The sequence below is a fragment of the Megalops cyprinoides genome, chromosome 5 (genome assembly GCF_013368585.1).
Source record: "Megalops cyprinoides isolate fMegCyp1 chromosome 5, fMegCyp1.pri, whole genome shotgun sequence".
Taxonomy (NCBI): Eukaryota; Metazoa; Chordata; class Actinopteri; order Elopiformes; family Megalopidae; genus Megalops; species Megalops cyprinoides.
The window spans coordinates 31,188,481-31,203,395 of NC_050587.1; the positions used below are offsets into that span (position 1 = coordinate 31,188,481).

Genomic DNA, 14,915 nt, shown 5'->3' on the forward strand with positions numbered 1-14,915 from the left:
AAACCAGAACTGTTTTCAAGCTCTGATCCTTTATAGCAGTTAATAATAACTGTGAGGGAAACTGATGTTCTTTTTTCTGGAGCAGGGCACAGTCCTCAGGGGCCTTTCAGCCCCCCGAGGAGCGGGGTGCTGGGGGACGGGCGGGGGACCTCGGGAGATGAGGGAGTTCGGAACGGGCGGGCAGCTCTGACCTGTACTGCAGGGCGAGGCGGAGGGCGGTGGCGTTGGACTCGTACTTCCCCACCAGCATGCTCATCCTCTCCGCGTTGCTCTTGCACTCCTCCAGCGTGATCGTCAGCAGGTCATTCTGGGACTTCAAGTGCTCGATGCGACTGGAACAGATTAAAAACGGGCCGAGGCGCTGACGTCAACAACAGCGAGCGGGGAAGACCTAAAGAGCCGAACCAACACGAGAGCCACGCGTCGCGGCTCAGTCCAGGTTTCCTGCGGGGGGGGGGGGGGGGGGCTTGAACCATGCGCACTACAGCTCTGTGGAAATGAAGCTTTGAACAGTTGCATTTAAATCTGGTGTAGGAAACCTTACAAATCTGCACGTCCAATTTCTGCTCTGTGGTTATCCAGGAAACGGCATATCAAACATCCCAGATACCCCTGCTGAGGACTTAAATCCCCATGTAAGTCAGCGATTAGCAGCAGACACGCTAATTTTCTCGACTCAGTTCTTGCTTCAAACAAATTTCCAGAAAAGCAAACATTAATTGCAAACACACAAAAAAAGAAAACATAAAAATCACCTGCGTTCACCGCATAAATATTTCACCTCTGAATAAATACACTAGAGAAGAAAGACTGAGGGCCTCATTCATCAAACCACGGCCGGATGCTGCACGGAAGAACAAAACTGGGAAACTCTGTGCTGCTTAAAGCCGCATTCATGAAGCGCAGCTCATGGAAAAGTACCACAGGCCAGGCCTGCACTGTGAGCACGCATGTGGCTGAAGTTACAGCACAGCACTCCGTGTTTATTCAGGAGCTGAGTCCACGCCAGGTAATTAGCCTGCCCACACAAATGCATGCCTGTCAGAATGGTAAAAAACGAATGGCAATGCGTAACACTTCAAAAGACATCGGCACCTTGGCACCGAGTTTCTACACCACCGAGGCATTTGTAAAGTAAAATTAAAAAAATTTAATGATAGTAAGCAGGGGGGTGAGGGTAAGTCCATTCCCTGACTTGGCAGGTGGAAGTCTACCTGCAAATCAGGACCTGCACATCATTTAACCTACTGTAACACTACTGTTGTTGTAACGCTGCTGTTGTTTGGTATTAATTGCTGTCACTGTTATGCTGTATATAAGCACTATGAGAGACACTGGCACTGGAATCAAATTCCCTGTATGTGTAGAAGCATTCTTGACTAATAAAGTCTGATTCTGATTCTGATACTGTGTGCACTTTCAACTTTTTTTTTTTTTGAAAAGTCTGGGTGCCAGAGTCACGGCTGCACTGTTGTGTACACACTCCCTCACTACACAGTGCTGAGTGATACCGCAGTGGGCAGTGTTAAACTCATCAGCGCTCTCAGATGGGCCCCACCTGTTCAGCCGCTCCGTCTCCACCTCGAACTCCCGGATTTTGTTCTCTGAGATGGCGGAGCCGTGCGAGTAAAGTGTCTGGAAGATTTCCTGGATGTTAGAGCAGTCCTGCAAGGAGTGCGCCAAGTGCTCGGCCACGTTGCTGGAGACCTGTGGGAGCGAGCGCAGCAGTTAACAGGCTGAACGGGACAGTGCTGGAGGCACATCTTGACTCACACATACACATGCACACACGCACGCACAAATGCACATATACACAGGTACACACACACACACACGCATGCACACACACACGTACACGTGCAGGCGCGCACACACACACACACACACACACACACACACACACACACACACACACACACACACACGCATGCACAAGTGCACACACGCATGCGCGCACACACACACACACACACACACACACACATGTGCAGGCGCGTACACACACACACACACACACACACACACACACTTCAGATGATTCAGTGTCCCCAGTAGCGCATGCTGGGATGCTGGAAAAATAATACAAGTGAGGAGAGATCCAAGGAATGGCTTTGTTACTGTGACCCGACACTAATTCAGCGGACTGTGCATGCAGTGGGGGAGTTATATTGAACGCAATTACTTTTCAGTTCTTTACATAAGCAGCCGTCGGTGAGTCTCTGTGGAATTTCAACTGTCTGGCTCTCTTTTAAAATTTCTTCCCCTTTCTAAATGTGTAACGGATAAGCAGCGAGCGGCCGCCATCGTCAGCCGTGCTTTCGGTAAGAAAACAGCCCCGCAATCATTAGGATTGATTTTCTTTCACGCTCAGACAGTCAATTCGGCTGCCGCTGTGAACCGCTGGCCTTGGATAACATTCAGCTCATCAAAGAAACAAAGAGAGAGAGAGAGGGAGAGAGGCAGGGAGAAAGGAAGAGGGAGAGAATGTTATTTTCCGACAAGCGGTGCGAGCTGACCGACAGAGACGGCCGCTGCACCTGCTGCTGATCATCTTTTCCACCTTTGAGAGGGCCCTTTTTTTCCCCATCGGCCACGAAGGATTTTTTTCCCCCCTACAACCGAAGGTGGAGGTCACCTTTTGTGTCAAAGATGTCCGTCTGTTGGATCGCGGCCAAGAGTGGGATCGCTGCCGCTTGAGTGACAAGCCTGTGCCCTGTTCCTGAAATCCTTCTCCGCTGGAGAGATACTGAGCTATTAATATCCACCCGCTTGAGGGAGAAGTACTGCTCTTGCTGTGGCTTTGTCTCTCCCTCTCCCCCACTTCCTTTCTGTCTCTCACTGGCTCCTCTGGGACCTCTGCGGTATCTGCGGATCCTTACCCCGATGCTGCTGATCTCCGAGCCCAGGACCGGCCTCTCGGTCGAGGACGACTCGGACCGCGTTTTGGAGAGCTTAACTCGTTCAGCCACCTGTCACAACAGAGAAAGGAGGAAACTGAAGGGCCGCTTAGTGCACATCTGCGCACCTTTACCACAGATTATCTAGGCTTCATAGTGCAATATCCAGTGCAGCACAGTGGCAAGGCTTGTAACTGAAAGGTTGCTGGTTTGATTAAGTGCTGGGGCACTGTGGCTGCACCTTTGGGCAAGGTACTTAACCCACAATTGCCTCAGTAAATATCCAGCTATATAAATGGACAACATGTAAAAATTGCAACGTATGTAAGTCACACTGGATAAGAACATATGCTAAGTGATGATAATAATGCATAATGCAACAATAATGCATAATGTAATATCCCTCTTCAAATGTCCATGCATTGTCACCGTGTGAATGGTGAATCGTGAAAGTTTGCCAGGGCTTGAAGTCCTGTTACCAATCAGCAGAGCACACTCAAGAACATTTTGCTGTGTGTGTGTCTGCCTTTGTCGTGTCAGTGTGTTTCAGTATGACGCATATGACGCACTGTGAGTGTGTGAGAACGACTGTGTGTGTGTGTGTGTGTGTGTGTGTGTGTGTGTGTGTGTGTGTGTGTGTGTGTGTGTGCACACGTGTGTGCACGCATGGATGAGAAGGCATGCGGGCATGTGCGTGCGTGTCACCCAACTGACAGCAGCAGATGCGTGTGCCCCCGAGCTCGGCCAGCGGGACGCCCTCACCTTGGCGACGGGGATGTCATTGCTGCTGCTGCTGGTGCTGAGCTCGCCGGTGCTGGGGTTGATGGGCCGGCTGGCCGGGGTCAGTCGGCCAGGGCTGGAGGGGCCCGTGGCCTGGACGCTCTGGAGGCGGGTCTGCAGCTCTCGGACCTGCTGAGAAAGGGCCCTGATTACCAGGGATACACATGGAGCACCACTGGGAGCGCACATCCGGCAGCTCTGCCAGGTGCTGGCAAGGGCACACAGCGTACGGATACTTACTCTGCCACTGATGCACCTGGCCTGGAACCCACATCTCTAATTTCCCAACCCTTATATAACCCCTATATATAAACTCTAACTGTAAACCTATAAGTTCTGTGAAAACAGCAGGCGGTACAGAACGCGGTCATCTGGTAAAAAGCCACATCGCTGGGTACGCAGAGGCCTCTGAGAAGCTAGGCCGCAAAGCTACTAACAGGCATCATCCCTCGTCTCTAAAATAAGCATCCTGTCTCATAAGGCGGACCAAGAGGCAGTCTATGCATTTTGTGCTCAGGGTTGCGAGGGTTATGTTAAACTCAAAACAGACACAACTACCAGCTGCACTGCTTAGACTTAGGGGAGTAGATGGATGATAGGTTTAAACAGAATTAACGGGTCGCCGTACCTAAAGCCCTGCGTGAGATTCTTTATGAGTACACCCTGAGGGCTTTTTCTGCTTGTTGAGAGTGTCTCATCTCTTCTTTCTCATCCAACAACTCTTCAGTGTGCAGATTTTTAAATCGGCAGTCACTGAGGGATATTATGTTGTGGAGGGTTGAATTTCCTGCACTTGAAAAGAACGGCACAGTTAATTAGTTCTTTTTATCAGATATAAATTTTGCCGTCAAGTCGGAACAGCAGTTTAACCATTAGCTGGGACAGCTAGTTCGCTTGAGAAAAACCCGATCCTTGAAGAGCTGGTGGCTTACAAGCATATGCTCTGCGAGAAAACGCAAGGTGCACGGGTCCAAACATTTGATACACATATTCCAGGAGAGCGTCAGATCTCGTTTCAAAGGCAGAACCGTTCGGCTGGAAAAACACTGACGCAAGAGGCTTCTGCAGGGGAACCAGGTTGCGCGAACAGATTTCGCCACCGATATTTCCCCGTGGGCCAGAGCAAAAAAAAAAAAAATTTTAAAAAGCGAAGGATTCATTTCAGAAAGAGAGCTTTGGCAGCCACTTCACAACCGCTTATGTTCCAGGCATACACAACACTCCTGCCAAAGGCGCTGAGGCTGCCTGCTTGGCAGAGCGATTGGTTTTGAAAGGACAAAGAAAAGGCTGCCACTTTGCCATCACAAACCACGCACAGGGCCCGTGGTCCAACAGCCGAACGAAAACAAAAAAAGGAAATCATAGGTTCTGTACAGGAGAGTTGGCTCTGGTCAGTAATTACACAATTTAGGCTTTCCCTGTAATTTCCTCATTTCAAAGGGAAACTCTGCAAGCTACGGTATAACATTCTACTTACCATGTTTTCCTTTTGGATTAATGTACAATGCATGGTTTTGTTTAACTGTTAGACATCCACTCTCACTGATAAAACCACAGCTGCTGGGACACACCCACTGTAGACAGTGTTAATCAGGGCTGGGAAGTGGCAGCGAGAAGGTTGTGGGCACGAATCCCTGAGGGTTGATATACCCCAGGATGAGGTCCTTTACCTCAGTAAAATTCACCCCCATAAATGGGTTAAAGGGTAAAACTGTGCAAGCTTATATAAGCACACTGTATGTTGCCCTGAATGAGGGTGTGAGCTGAAGCAAAACAAATGGATACAGTTTAAAATATTTAAAAAAAAGGAGTTACGGATTTGCCATCTCCCTCTCTCTCAAAAACTTTTTCATGAGGGAAATCAGTTTATATGATGGCACAACTGGTTTGATAATTAAACGTGACAAGAAGAGAGATGAGAATTTGTACAGCATTTGTTACCAAATGGAGCAAGCATTATGTTATTACAGCTAAGGAGCATACAGGCACTGCAGAGCACCATGACCATCAGGCCCTTAGGCCAGGTCAATAGATCACATAACAGACAGCCTTCTGAGGTCAACTATTTATCAGTGAGAGCAAGACTTACGTCATCAGTGTGGCCATGTCTGATTATTACCATATTAATTATCTATATAGTAATAATCATGGTTTTTAATTTTAACGATACATTTAAAATACATTAAATACTTAATTAATGAATTAAAATGATTAGTTGCTCTACTCTTATTGGTTACTGTTAATTACTCTTTCAAACAAAGATTAAGTGACTGCAGCTTGAGAAAACTTGATAACCAAAAACGATTTTTACTGAATCCTGTTTTGACATCAAAGGACAAGCAACAACCAACTTCAGACAGTTTTACTGGCCTGTCTTGTCTACAAAGGATTCAATTAATCGTGATCAATCTGTCAAGGACATCACTTAATCATCCTACCATATATTCATTATGAACAGAAAGACTTGTATTGGGGATGCAGTTTTCATATTGGACATCCATGTTAAACCACAGCAACACATGTGCACAGAGCAGATCTTTTTCAAGGACAGATGATTATTCTCTGTAAAGCTATCAATTTCACCTTACTGTGAAAAAAAATTAATTTGGAACTTGAGCTCATTCTGACAGTTTCTGGAAAAAAAGGCATCAAGTCTTTGAAAATCAAACCTAGGAAAAATCCTACAGTTTAATTGGATGTACCATGCACATATCAAATCGATATCCTGAACAAAGCTGATTAACAGATACCGGGTTATGACCAACCAGTTACTTTCCTTGAATTTTTTTTTCTTTTCAAAGAACGACCTGTGGTTCCCTTTAGGGAGGAACCCTTGCCTGGGTAATTTAGTCTGCAAACATCAAGACTTTATTAATGGAAACTAGTGGTGGAGTGAAGCAGGACGACTTCCGGGGGTGACCAAACTTCTCTCTGCAGATGTTCTCATCAGTCGTCTCAATCTTAAAGGCCAGTCAGCAGCAGGGCCCACAGTCTAACTCTGAACTCTAATTCTATTATGGCACTAACCAGCTTCTGAGAGCCTATGCAGAACACAAGATTTGATTATGTGTCTAAAAGTGGCAGACGTATTGATTTGGTCCAGTTGATCTTATTTTACGCTAACAACAGAATACAATTCCAAAAAGGATCCAGAGGACATTCTTACAGCCTGTACATACAAATGACAGCAATGGTGGTGTTTGTTCTGGTAGCTGAAATAAACGCCTTGCAATTATGAATCCCATTCGGATCTGTCAGTGGTGGAGTGACACACCAAAGCGCATGTCTATATTTGAACCTGCTGACCACAAACTCAAAGTCTGACATCCCTGTGAAGTACTAATTACAGCCCGATCTTGCTCTGTGGTCTTTTTGATTTGGTCTTGGCCCAGGCTGGTTGGGTCGGTTCCTGGAGAAACCTTGATGCAGCATGTTTTACCGCCTTCTCTAAGTCACGTGGTCGTCTGGACCAATGAACCGATGCCACTGGGTTATTAAGAACTGGGCTGAAGAAGAAAGCAGTGTGATAAGTTGTGTTCAGTTTCACTGAATGGCTCTGATCCACAGCTGACCCCTTTCCCTCCTTGTGAACTGAAATTACTGTAATTGCTGAAAGTGACACCCAAAATAAGGACATTAGGGAGGCTTGGCCTACGCCTTCTCAGCTCTAATCCACGAGGGCTGCGGTCCAACAGGTTTTACTGCTCCCTTTTATACACCTAAAACGCTCAGAAAACAGAGAGGAGGGGTGATTTATTTTCGATCAAGACGATGATGACTCGAGTCAGGTGGTTAAGAGCCTGACTGGAATGGGAACCGGCAGGTACCGCGGCAGCACCGGGCCATGCTCCCGCGGGGGGTGGGGGTGGGTAAAGGGCGGCGTGGGCGGGGTCTGGCTCACCCGTCGCCGCAGGCGGTCGCGCTCCTCGCGGATGGCGTTCATGGTGGCCTTGGTGCGGTTCAGGTCCTCCTCCTTGCTGCACAGCATGGCGGTCAGGCTCTCGTTCTCTTCCCTCAGCCCCGCCAGCTCCTTCTCCCAGCGTAGGCGCTCCTCCGACAGGCTGGGGTAGAAGTCCCGGCCCAGGGCGCCCTCGATCTCCTCCACGGTCTGCGGGGGCAGGGGGGGAACCAGGGGTAAGACTCCAAACAACACCACGGACAACGGTGTGGGACGAGAGGTAAGACTGGCAAACGCACAGACTAGACAAGAGTGGCACGAATAATAAGATAAGGCAGCAGTGCAGCATTGTGGTAAGGAGCAGGAATTGTAACCAAAAGGTCACAGGTTTGATTCCCTGCTAGGGCACTACTGGTGTATCCTTGGGCAAGGCACTTAACCCATACTTGCCTCAGTAAATATCCAGCTGTATAAATGCATTACATGTAAAGACTGTAACCTATGTAAGTCGCTCTGGATAACAGCGTCTGCTAAATGATAATGTAATGTAATGTAAGATGGTAGCTATGTTTGTGGAGTGCAGAGTGCCAAGTTCTCAACTGCTCATTTCATGACCTGTCTAAGACCATCATGAAAATTCCACATTTTATTGGCGCCACAGGAACAGATTTGGCAACACCCATGAGAGGTCCGCTGTCTATCTTTATCACAAACCTTTTGATTTCTTTTCATTCCCCTGTGGCCACTTGCCCACATCCCTCTGTCTGAGAAAGGTACAATTATAACAGTGATTAACGCATTTAAGACAAGGCCTTTTGATCAGGGATATAAGTGTGTCAGTTTTCCGAGACTGAATTTAATGAATTGCTAATCGTGCAAAATCCCCATCTTTTCTGCAAAACATGTCAATTTGGGTGCGATCTGGCTAAGCAATAGGTCCTTTGGGAAGCCATTTTAAAACCCTATCTGTTTGGAAATGTAATCTATTGGATTTTAGTGAGCTTGAACACAGGTATATATCCCCCCCAAGACTTAGGGTCGTTATTATCTACATCCATCTCTCCTAATGCCTTGGACACTCTGGATAAAAAATTGACACTGCTTAAACACCTATTTAAAGGGGAAAAAAGAAAATCAAAGTCTGTGGCTTTTGCTGAAGATCAACCACCAGTGATCTCCAATTTAAACGCAAACTGAATTGATAAGTATCCCCTCACAGCAATGGAAAGCTCTCCCACAAGAATTGTTGAAATACGCTTATCTTGTCTAGTGAGCCAGTTAGCCTGGAAACCATACTTTCCTCCCCAAAATAGATTACAGTCACTGCAGAAACTCCAGACAGCAGGACCAGGTGTGGTGGGGGCTCGTCCGGGATATCAGACTTCAGATGCAGTATTCTTCACTTTTTTTATAGGCTGCCATGTTTGGATGTGCCGCAGAATGTAGGAATTGCTTTGGCTGTGAATGACAGCCATATGAATGCCTCATAATAAGAATGCCTCTCCTCTTCATGCATGGGTTAAAATGCTTCAGTCTGCCATGTTGCTTTTTTTAGGGGATCAGCACTGCTTTGCAGCCAACTTGCTCCTCAAAAATCTGCTCCTCAGAGGTGCCCGGACTCTCATTTCCTCACCACAAAACGTTAATTGGATTAGGATTAAGCACAGCCTGGGAGATGATCCCAGTTGCAAAAGATTCAAATATTAACAAAAAAGGCAGCAACACTTAGCCCCCTTGTTTGCCCAGAAGCAAGGTCTCTCCCATGTCATTGATTAGGCCTGCCCACATCCACAGGGGAATAAGCAAGTAAAGCAGGGAGAGTGAGGGGGAACCGAGAAAAGAGTGAATTCAGCAGAATCGGCACAGAGCCTGCGCTGGCCTCATTAGCATTTCTATAAGAGGTACACAGGTATGTGCTTAATGCATTAAAATTATTCAGCAGCATGAAGTAATGGGCTTTTTTCCCCCCATTCTTTTTCCTCTTGAACTTTGGTTTCATTCTTCTCAGTGCAGTCAGCAGAGCACACGCACACACACACACACACTTTGGATTTAAAATTGCTCAGAAGTCATCTGCTCACAGTCTTCTGCGAGACAATTACTCGTGAGGTGATGAGCAATCCACTCCCCCCCCCCCCGTGTATCAAGTGTTTGTCTTTCAGAAAGGGGGATATTGAGCTGCTCTACCGCCCGCCGCTGTGACGGACGTGACTTGCCGCCGCCTGGCTGCAGCGCTGCAGACAGATGAGATTTCCATCACCGGCAGAGCAAGGGCCCCATTATGACAGCGGCGTCGACACGGTCAGACGGCGCAATCTTTAATCCATCTCCGACGCGTGCATCTCACATATTTCAGCCGGCCTGGGCTGATCTGACTTAAAGCTTGCCGTGAATGACTTAGTGCATTTGCTGCACAGAGGAGCGTGGAGAGGGTGTGGGAAGGTGCCTGAAGAAATGGAGGGTGCGGTGAGTGGGCGTGGCTTACTTTGCCTCAATACTGAATCGTACGGTGGGAGGTGGGAGCAGTGGGGACAGTGATGATAGTCGTAACTTTTATAGTACATTTCATAACAATACATTGCATTCATTTAGCAGACACTTTTATCCAAATTGACTTCCAGCACAAAAGAACAGAAGTGTATCCATTCGAGCTGACCGGGCGGCAGTGTCAGACCTTGATGGCCAAGTCGCAGTGCTCGCTGGCGGTGGTCAGCTGCTCAATGTGGCGGTCGACCTCTGCAACGGACAGGCTGCAGGTGCTCTTCTTGCGGCCGCACACCACGCTCTCCAGCCCCGTCAGGACCCGCTGCAGCTCCGAGTTCAGGTCACTGCAGTTATCTGTTGAAGGTAAGGGAGGGGGGGCTTTAATGAACCGCTCAATGTTTGAATGCACCGGCATGGAAACCCCATTAAATGCACATCTCATTTCACAGCTGGGAAGGTGACTATTAATGTCTAACCACGATCTCCAAGGGGTTCGCTTCTCTGATTAAAAAGTTTTATCAGAATAATTGGGTGCAATTGCATGTATCGCCATTTCTGTGCGCAGGTTCAATTTCCTATAAGCAATCAACAACAGCTAAAGTAAGTGTAAGTCAGCAGACGAAAGTCAGTCTTAGTAGCTAAGAGGCTAAGAGGCGATAAGCCACTTGTATCTTTTCTTGCTAGGACTGTGACCTCTAACCCCTGATCTCTGCCAAGGTCACACACTTATGAGCTATGTTACAGGGAGTATTTGGGATTCTCACAGGGATGTGAATTGGCTGATGGCTGATGGCTGTCTTTTTTTCCTAAATCTTGATATGTTTAGGAATCCAACATGGCCTGTGTTCTGATTCATCAGATATTTAAAGGTCTGAAGTCAATTAATTGATGCTACATTCAATAAGGTCATTGATTTTCTGAGCTCATAAGCCTTATCACAGCATATTGAAATGCAAATTTTTTGTGGCAGATTTTTAAAAAGCTCCTCTTCTCACATTTGGAAAAAAAGAAGATGTATTTTCCAAACAATGTAAATGCAAATGCAATTAAGATTGTGAGTGGATGTGGTAATTAAAGAACTCCGCTCGCTGCTGTGAACACAATTCCTGTTCCTGGTCTAAGCTGACATCCTTTGTGTAGGAAGAATGCTGTTTGAGCATAAAGGATCTTGGACTACTGAGCGGTACTGCAGATGAAAAAGATATTAACCGCAGATAATGAAAAAAAGATAAGCCACCTTTTCACTCTGTTAGCAATTCTGCAGTGCAGGCACAGGAAAAAGTTCCAAATAGGCTACAGGCGAAGAGCAGTTTGAATAGTTTACTTGAAGTTTCTATGAACAACACCATTGTCTGCTGTGACACTGCTATTCAGATAAAACTCACATATAAACAAACAGCCCACCCTCACAGCTTCTCAACATGGGCAATGGAATGCAGATGTAATTGTGTCTGCTGCCTTTTCAGCAGCTAATCTCTCCCTCCCTGTCCTTTTTGTGGGCGGCAGTGTAGCATAGTGGTTTAAGATCAGGTCTTGTAACTGAAAGGTTGCAGGTTCTATTCCCCACTGCTGCTGTACCCCTGGGCAAGGGGGCCCCTTTCTCACCCATGTCTGCGGTAACCATTGTGGACTGGTTCTCAGGCATTGATACAGAGTTCTGGTCCTGGTCCACGCTGCGCCCGTCCTCGTTGGCCTCCTGCTGGCTGTGGCTGAGCTCGGAGCGAAGTTCGGAGAACTCATCCTCCTCTCTGAGGAACAGGCAACAGGCCAAAGGTCAAAGGTCAAAGGTCACAAGACAGCTCTCTAAAAGCTCTACAGATGATTTAGGTGTAACTATTAACAAGCATAAGTTATTTCACATCAAATCCAATACCCATTCAACAGAACAATCTATGATTACACCGTGGATCTGACAACCATCCAAAGCAACACGGCAGTTAAGATATTAAAAATTATGCCTCAAGGTACAATACAGTATAAGGTTTTGAATTGCTGCAGCAGTGTCCAATATGAACAGATTAATTGGTATATTAATCACCTAATGCCAATGAACAAATCAAGTAGAAGTGCATAAATCACTGTAATCAGCTGACAGCCCTTGATGTTGTACTCTACAAAGTAATTACAGCGCTTTAAAAACCCAAGCTTCAATTTATTGAACAAATTCATCAGCTGCCATCTATTCTCATTCAAAGTTACTCTCACTGAAGCTGCCGTTCCCTCCCTCTTGGCTGTAAACAAGACACACACAGACACACACACAATAAAAAAAGTGATGAGGTGCCAGAAATTAAATATAAAAAAAGCACACTTCATAAAATTTTGGATACCACATAATAAACCCTCTGAAACATCAGTTTAAAATTCTCTGAAGAGGTAGGCACATTTTTGGTTGCCACGCATGAGTTAACAATAATTAGGGATTTTTTTTTTTTTTAAGGTACTTGGCACTCAAAGCAGCGCGCGTCTGTCAAAAGAGCAATTTTCGGTGCTCATTGGCGTGTCAGGCGTCTGTGGAGAAAGCACTTTGACATGCAAAACAAATTGCGACGCCAGGGCACTTAGGACCCCTTTCTTATCGACCGTTTTTATTTCTTGGTAAACAATTAACTCCGTGCTCACTCACTCCGGGTCCCTTCATTTAAATATCTCACTCATGCAAAGACCCCGGGGAGGGGAGGGGAGGGGAGGGGAGGGTGAGCAGCTCCTCTGGTTTTTTTTCTGCGTGGACGACACAGCCTCGTACTGCCGCCTTTTAGGGGAGCACATAAATCAGAGCCCACTGCCCCTTATCCCGGTGCGAGAAATCCAAAGTCAATATTTGTAATTGAAGAAGGGGAGAAATTATTACGCTCCATCCCAAGTTATGAATGCCAATTCGCTGAATTTGTTACCCTAGCCATCAATCATGCCGCCATAAACAGGAGCCAGGCGTGATGCGGGACAGGGTGAGTATTAACCCGGCCCGCCATGCTAGCGCTGGTCTCACCACTGACCCGACCAGGTGCGAAAAAAAACAGGAATACATCATATCGTTGACACGTGTTCCTTACCACAGAGTGGTGTTTAGTATGCATGATGCCCCTCTGCTTGGGAGCTACTAATTAAAAGCTAGAGATAGCAACGTGCACGGCGACCTGCCGGGCCCCTGCTGAGAAGCAATGCTGATGCCGTTTTAATAAACACACAGTCTGCACCGCCTCCCTCCCGACTGCATTAATGACCCCCTCTTTAGACCGGATCCTCAAGAGGAGAAAATCCGCTGTGTGCCCTTTCCTGGGTGTTGTGCCCATTTGCAAATTTGCCAAATGTCTGCCAAAACTAAGCTCTTAAGCTCCCTGTATCTAAAATAACTAGAAAAAAGAAAAAAAATATATACTGCAGCAAAAGGTGAGAAAGCAGAGATGACTCCAAAACTGGTTTTAACAAAAGCGCATCAAAATTAATCTCATTGTTATTGTGTGCTTTTTTTTTAATATGCTATTATTACTGCTGCACCCAAAGAGGAATCCAATTTTGCCAACGTGATGAGATTCTTGAAAGCCATCGATCTTTTTAAGTGGGCAATTTATTTGTGTTTATTGTTTTGTCCCTATGACTGGCTATAGCAAGCATTTTATTCAATCACCAGTATTTTCATCAGTGCAGAACAAGCTGTACTATAATTAGCATCAGTACAGTCACCACATATGGTGCAATTTCTATCCAAAAATGCTATTGGAAGGGGGGGAAAAAAAATCTCTCTCCAGGTAATGAACTGGACACAGATCTTGCCCACAGGCGCGGAGACACAGACAGGCCCCTTGCCTCCGCCCCACGGCTCTCCCAGCTGTCTCCCGTGGCCGGGACAGACCTGATGGTGGTGCCCTGCAGCAGGTCTATCTTCTTGTTGAGCTCGGCGATGATGCTGTGCAGCTCCGTGATCCTCTCCTCGTAGCGCAGCGTGGTCCGCTCCTGTACCTCCTCATGCTCGCGCATCAGGTGGGACTGTTCGCACTGCGGGGACAGAGCACACACACACACACACATATAGCGGGGCTGCTGGCACTGCAGGTACTCAGTATAAATGCATGCACACAGTGACCTCTCATATTGCAGACACGCAACACATACAAATTATGACTGCTCAACAATCACACACAAATGCACAACAATCTCTCTCTCTCTCTCTCTCACACACACACACACACACACACACACACACACATTATGCACAGCAGACTGCTCCATCAGGTACACTCATGTGAGCCAAATGGCGATAATGACTGATCAAACAGTGTTGCTGTACCTGCCAATGGCTACAAACGGGACTATGCTACATTCCATAGCTCCCTCACAATGCCTCTATGCTACAATCCTGTTAGGTTCTGGCTGTCAGTACACATCATGACATGTTAACATTTACATTCAGCAGACACTCAGAGCAACTAACAAAAGTGCATTCGATAAAGTTAGGCGATTAGCTGCACAGATCCTCAAACATTGATGAAACTGTGAAATTCGGCACCATTTTGGGAAACATTGCCACAATGACATTAAGTACTGTCAGAGGGAGACCAACCTTAAACTTGACCTGCACAACATTAAATGCCACAGGTTTGTGGCATCACAAAGCATGTAAAACTGAAAATAAGCTGCTACAAAAGTCTGTGTGTCACCAGGCTTTCATCTTTGATCTTCTCTACATTCCAGCTCCTTCTGTCCAGCCAAATGACACAAACGTTCGTCAGCCCAAATCCATCACGGCTTCGACCGTGACAGCAAATCGGGATCTCTTACATTCGGTCACTGAACCCACAGCGGCTCACCCCAAAAACATCACTGAGCTACATTTACCTCATTACACGCAACAACCC

The 14,915-nt window shown here is 46.7% G+C and overlaps 1 protein-coding gene across 4 annotated transcripts in view; it reads right to left on the reverse strand.

Moving 5' to 3' along the window:
- Window positions 1-14,915, reverse strand: part of mcc (MCC regulator of WNT signaling pathway) — a 77,053-nt gene that overhangs the window by 17,270 nt on the left and 44,868 nt on the right. For 3 of the 4 annotated variants that reach the window (XM_036529519.1, XM_036529522.1, XM_036529523.1), the window contains 8 exons: window positions 13,913-14,055; window positions 11,665-11,807; window positions 10,250-10,413; window positions 7,579-7,785; window positions 3,660-3,809; window positions 2,880-2,969; window positions 1,559-1,707; window positions 192-332 (listed from right to left, as the gene is read on the reverse strand). In XM_036529519.1, the coding sequence (XP_036385412.1) occupies window positions 192-332; window positions 1,559-1,707; window positions 2,880-2,969; window positions 3,660-3,809; window positions 7,579-7,785; window positions 10,250-10,413; window positions 11,665-11,807; window positions 13,913-14,055 (1,187 nt within the window). The remainder of the gene's footprint in view (window positions 1-191; window positions 333-1,558; window positions 1,708-2,879; window positions 2,970-3,659; window positions 3,810-7,578; window positions 7,786-10,249; window positions 10,414-11,664; window positions 11,808-13,912; window positions 14,056-14,915) is intronic. The other variant, XM_036529521.1, reaches the window with a different exon arrangement.